General features: G+C 40.8%; 1 protein-coding gene across 1 annotated transcript; it reads right to left on the reverse strand.

The window, feature by feature from the left end:
- Positions 1–568: 568 nt before the first annotated feature.
- On the reverse strand, positions 569–5,297 carry LOC140075290 (uncharacterized). Its single transcript, XM_072120961.1, has 15 exons — positions 5,069–5,297; positions 4,439–4,705; positions 4,028–4,357; positions 3,492–3,941; positions 3,201–3,405; positions 2,989–3,117; positions 2,763–2,896; positions 2,441–2,674; positions 2,226–2,363; positions 1,982–2,119; positions 1,772–1,891; positions 1,527–1,646; positions 1,366–1,443; positions 1,033–1,253; positions 569–835 (listed from the first exon to the last, which is right to left on the reverse strand). Exons 1-14 carry the CDS (start codon positions 5,086–5,088, stop codon positions 1,214–1,216), a joined length of 2,403 nt encoding a protein of 800 aa, XP_071977062.1. The 5' UTR covers positions 5,089–5,297; the 3' UTR covers positions 569–835; positions 1,033–1,213.
- Positions 5,298–6,077: the final 780 nt, after the last annotated feature.

The following is a 6,077-nucleotide window of genomic DNA, read 5'->3' on the forward strand; positions in this document are numbered from 1 at the left end:
TGAAGGGAGGCAGAGGGCACTGACAGCAGGGTGAAGGGAGGCAGATGGCTGTGACAGCAGGGTGAATGGAGGCAGAGGGCACTGAGAAGATAGTGAAGGGAGGCAGAGGGTACTGACAGCAGGGTGAAGGGAGGCAGAGGGTACTGACAGCAGGGTGAAGGGAGGCAGATGGCTGTGACAGCAGGGTGAATGGAGGCAGAGGGCACTGAGAAGATAGTGAAGGGAGGCAGAGGGCACTGACAGCAGGGTGAAGGGAGGCAGAGGGCACTGACAGCAGGGTGAAGGGAGGCAGATGGCTGTGACAGCAGGGTGAAGGGAGGCAGAGGGCACTGAGAAGATAGTGAAGGGAGGCAGTTGATGTGTGTTTCATGAGTTAATGCAGCATGTGAGGCCATCCAAGTTATATAATCACCCTGGATGATTCCCTCTGTAAGGTGTTTGTGAAAATGTTAGATAACCTATATATTTTAAATGTTTGTATACTTCCCCTGATTACCTGAAATATACCCATGTAATAAACTTTCAAACACAACAATTTGTATAAAGAGAATAAAACATTTATTGAGAAATAGATCCATCAATAGCATCTCATAACCCTGTAAAGTTGATCCAGAGGAAGGCAAAAAACCCCATGGGACTGATGCCAATTGGTCCATAGGGGAAAAAATTCCTTCCCGACTCCAAATATGGCAGTCAGAGTAGCTCCCTGTATCAACCTGAATGAAAATATATTTATCATAATATATAATTGCAAAAGAAAATAATAAAAAGGAAATTCTTTGGCAGCTGAACTCCACTGCATTTCTTGATTGGTTGGGCCGGACTTGAAGCAATCCTGTCAAGAATAAATAGGATAGTGTCATGAAGTATGAAGCTGTTTATGTACTACTTGGCCTCACTATCATCTACCATGAATCACATAACATCTCAGGTGTTTAATAGATTTTTTACAAGAATCTTTAATGAATATAAGCTAGACACCGTCGTTTATACACTGAGGGGACTATTCAGTTACTGTTATGTTGGTCTTACCAATAGTACACCTCTTGTCCTGAAGAACAGTATATCTTCTGACCTTCTCTTCCGCTGAGCCAATGATCGGAGATCAATCCTGTTCAGAATGAATGAAAGATTTTATCAGAAAAGTAATGTAATTCAGAGTAAATAACATATGTATAAAGAACAAATATAAAACAAATAAAATTGGGCCTGTTTATCTTCGAAGTCTAGAACTTCTTCTTGGTTCTTCAGTCCTTTTAGAGAAAAAAAAGTACAATGTTATCACCAGATATTAGAAATATTCACTTTCAGATTTGTTATTTCAATTGGATGGAATAATGTTTGTGAGAGTCTGCCTCTAGTTACCTAGTAGACCTGTCTGCTGCGGGCTCAGTCTTCCTTTGGGACCGTGTGGACACTGTGGGCAAGGAGGATGTCTGTGCTCTGCAATGAAAGAGAAGAATGCTATCATACCAGAAGTGATTCATTAGCGAAGTACAATTTTACTTTTTGACAATGTATCCAACCTTGAAGTAAATTCAGCATCGTCCGAATCACTTAGGCTCTCCTCTGTGGTGCTGCCTATTAACTGTAGAATCCAATCATCTTCCTGCTGGCTAGCCTGATTTTCCTCTGCATTGAAATCCCTTTGTAGGAAACATATAAAATACCAATAAATTAGCAATACACTCTTGCTATCAGGTACATAGAGTAACATAACTTAATGCATTGGCTATAATTTAGCTTGACAATAAATGCCCAGTATACTTACCGGATAGAGCTGCCTCCTTCTTCTTCAGGCTGCCTCCTCTTCTGGTTCCTGGTCACCACGCCGATCATATCCTCGCCGCCTTCTTCATCCGATTTACGCAGGTCTTCTACATCCAAGTTGCTTTTTAAGAAACATACAAAGGACAAATTAATTAGTAATAATTAGTACTCAGTCTCCTTCCACATGCCAATAAATGAGTAATATAGTGACCTGCTAGAGCTGCTTCCTCCTGCTTCAAGCTCACTCTCCCTGGTTGACAAGTCCATCCTCTCTTCTCTGACATCTTCCTCTTGTGGAAATGGGCCATCTTCATCTTCGCTGTCCTGGTCTTCTACATCCATGTATCTTCTTAACAAGCATAAAAACACAAGTAAATGAGTAAAATCATACTGGCAAACAGGTGCCCAGACACGGTGTATTGGGTCTCATGACAATCAATGCATGGAATAGTTACCTGCTAGAGCTGCTTCCTCTTGTTTCAGGCTGTCTCCTTTTCTGGGATCTGGTAGTCACGCCGATCGGACTGTCACCATCAAGCTGCATGGTCTGGTCGTCTTCATTGTGCTCTTCCTGCTCTTCTTCATCTGTGATTCTGGTTATCAAGCATATAAAACATTAATGACTCAGCAAGCCATTCTGTAGAACATATATTATGTTTGCTCACAGTACCTTGAGGTGCTGGGTCGGGGTTGATCGCTGGCGCCTTGCCCTGCCTGCACTACCAGAGAGTAGGCATGGCAGATGTCCTCCAAAGTCTTCTCCCTATAATTCCTTTCGGCTGTCAGATTTGTATGTGCCAAATATTTAGCAAAAAGGCACTTCTCTGAGTCCGAATAATTAGGCATTGTCCAAGTCTCACACACCCTCCGGACTAGTTGGCTGGTGATGCTGGGGAGTTCGAATCTAGAAGTACAAAAACAGATGGTAAATACACAGTATATGGCACTAAACTTACAATGAGTCTACGCAAATTGCATTTTGTGAATCTTACTTTTGGTGGTACCGCCTGATATCATTGGACACATTGTGGATGGCCTTTCCACTAGTTGAAACAAAAAATGAGTCGTTGGTTGATTTACGGAGTATCAACTTAGGCCTCACTTTTTCAAAGTAGCACTCAAACCACTGGGGAAAAGAAGCGGACAGTGAAAAAGAAGAAAAACAATGAACCATCTTATTTCCACAATTCCAATAACCTGTAACCTTTAAAAAGTTACCTTTTCTTCCTCCTTGTTTAGCACAAACGTAGCCACTTGTTGGGTCGCTGTCTTGTGCGTCTTCACGCCAATTATGACAAGCTCCTCCCCTCTATAGGTGTGAGAGATGCGATCTCTCCATTCTGAGACCTAAGATTAAAAGTGTTTGGAAAATTTCATAGAAAATCAAAGCTAAAACAACATTGCAGAGTGAGGATGAGAATGGCACTCACTGTCATATTGGCCACAACCCCAGGACGCTGAAGATGTTTCAGAACAAGGAGGGTCTCCAAATAATAAATAATGTCGAGCTGTGAACTCATATCGCAGCTACCAGCCTGGACGGCTCCTATGGACTGGAGGAAAGAGGGCTTTGCTACTGATAGGAGCCTGCGGCAATCATCTGGGCTCTTTGTGGTAGTGATCAATGCTTGGTACCTACAAATGAAATGCATATGATATTTATATATAAAATACATAAGATATCACTATATAAAATAAAATGCATCATATATTAGACTCACCGCTTGCTGACAACTTCTTTAGATATGCCCTTTGACAGCCGCTTTTGAATGTCTTCGGTCACATCCTTAAAAAATTCGCAGGACTTATAAAGTCTGGGATGTTCTGAAAAAAGGTTGGTGGCCCTAAGCTGATAGGTCATGAACCTCCTGACATGCTTCAAGTAGTTGAAGACAGTCTGGTTGGCCAAGTTCAATTCCCTCAGCTTGGTGAAAAATGCGTTGGCCTTCTGCACATCTTTGACGAACTCCAGATTGACAGCCTTTGGATTCATAAAAAATAGAAATCTGGAGACATCTTCCACCTCTTGGCTGTAGTTGGTCACATTTAATGTGTCAGCCAAGTAAGAAGCAAAGCCCTTGAGAATGGGATGATCCAAAGAGTGGCGGCGGTATAAGCCTGCAGCCTTCATCCTCAGTCTTACATCCGAAGTCCAATTTGTCTGTAGGTGTCTAAAATTCAGAACATAAGGTTACATTTAACACAATCTGTCACGTACACACATATAAAAAGGAAGATGAAACCTCAAGTCACTGACCTCTGAGTGTGGCTATACATAGGTAGGTCATCTTCGCTTTCTTCCTCTTCTCTTCTAGATGGTTCTTGGTCCCTCTGGTCATGGTCATCTCCTGGTCCTTCTTGGTCCCTCTGGTCATGGTCATCTCCTGGTCCTTCTTGGTCCCTCTGGTCATGGTCATCTCCTGGTCCTTCTTGGTCCCTCTGGTCATGGTCATCTCCTGGTTCTTCTTGGTCATCCATCTCCATTAGAGCTGGGACATCCTCCATGTCTGGTTCAGATGGCTGTTCCGGTTCAGGTTGGGGCACTGTGGAGGTGGCAGCAGGCACTGAGGTAGACGATGTCCCTTGCCTAAAATTTATGATAAAATATAAAATATGAATAGGGATACCATATTGAAAGAGACAATTAGCAGACAGAGATAGCACATACCTGCTTGGAGTTGGCTTACTGATTATTACAAATCCTCTGTCCTCCAGAAAGGGGACTACATTCTCTAGAGATCCCAGAGACGTTATGTCCGGATAATAAATGGCTGTGCCCTTGGCTGCTATAGACATGAGTTGTTTCCTGGCCAATTTTAATGCAGCTTTCCTCTCCTGTTCTGTGTTGAGCCGCATGCACTTTCTTTTAAGATGTGTTGAAAGTATCTTATCAGGTCTGCAGCAGACGGGGCAGGTCAAGGGAGTTCTGTTAAGACTGTTTAAAAACAGATACAATCATTAAAATATGCTTTTTATGTAGGTTACATATGATATTACTGTATAAAATAAGATTTTAGACTTTTACAAGCAACACTATGTTCCAGTGTCACTTCATTTACATACAATCGTAATCCAATCAGTGAGGCTCCATGTGACCATCCTTTGTTGGGGGTTGTATGGAAGAGCACAACTAAAACCAACTGGAATATGTGCTATACATATATGCTATAATATTATACATACTATATATACACTATATGATATAAATAGTATATAACATTACACAGTATGTAGTAATAAAATAACCTTAGTCTATCTATAAATACAGCTCATGATAAAACACAGCGTCTGTACTTACATTCTGGATGCAGACTCCATGCTTGTCCAATGTAGATACAAAAAAAGGAAAATTAATTCCTCAAAAGAAGCAAATAAAAAAAAATACAATAATAAAAGTAAAAATAAACTAGCAATAAAGCTTGGTGACTGCTTTCAAGTGGCAAATTCACCAAAAAAAACTACAAACTTCACTGCAGTAGTAGAAAAAATAAGGGAAACAAATTCCTCAAAAGAAGCAAAAATGCTGTAAGAAAAATGAAAATAAAATAGCAAATGCTTGTAAAGCACAAAGGAAGTTTAGTGACTGCTCTCTATGAGAAAAATCTCTAAACTGAAACCCATCCCCCACCGCACTCACTGTAACAATGTAGGTAGGGGGGGGGTCTCCTAGATAAAGATAAGTTGGTTACCTGTGTTACTGTTATCTTACAGTCAGCACTGCCATCTTGTGGCGATTTATCAGAATACAACACCAGAAAATGTTTGCACTCCTAAACCTACTTTACTATCCTCATGGTGTGTAATGAACTTTTTACTTTTTTATTGAAGTTTTATGTTGATTTATATTCATAATTAATTAACTGTTTTATAGTTTTCATGGTTGCTCACTGTTTTAACAAGTCTGTTTTAACAAGTTTTTCACTGTGATTTATTAAACTGTATACACTGTGTTATAATGTTTATTACAATTTTATAATCATTAAATAAACAATATTATTTCTTTAACATTTTGTTCTTGTGCATTTCAATAGCATTTCTTAGGGTATTTAAGGCTTGGTAGGCCTTTTGGAAGCAGTGAGTGGTGTACATCGAGGGGCTGGTAGTTAGCGTCATGGGTGTTGCGGCCTACCACCCCATCGAGTTATTTCAGGCCTGGTAGAGTACCCAATGTAGATGATTCCAAATTATGTCTAAGTTTCATCTCAGCCTCTGAAAACAGTGAGTGGTGTACATCGAGGGGCTGGTAGTAAGCGTCATGGGTGTTGCGGCCTACCACCCCATCGAGTTATTTCAGGCTAGGTAGAGTA

The sequence above is a fragment of the Engystomops pustulosus genome, chromosome 8 (assembly GCF_040894005.1).
Source record: "Engystomops pustulosus chromosome 8, aEngPut4.maternal, whole genome shotgun sequence".
Taxonomy (NCBI): Eukaryota; Metazoa; Chordata; class Amphibia; order Anura; family Leptodactylidae; genus Engystomops; species Engystomops pustulosus.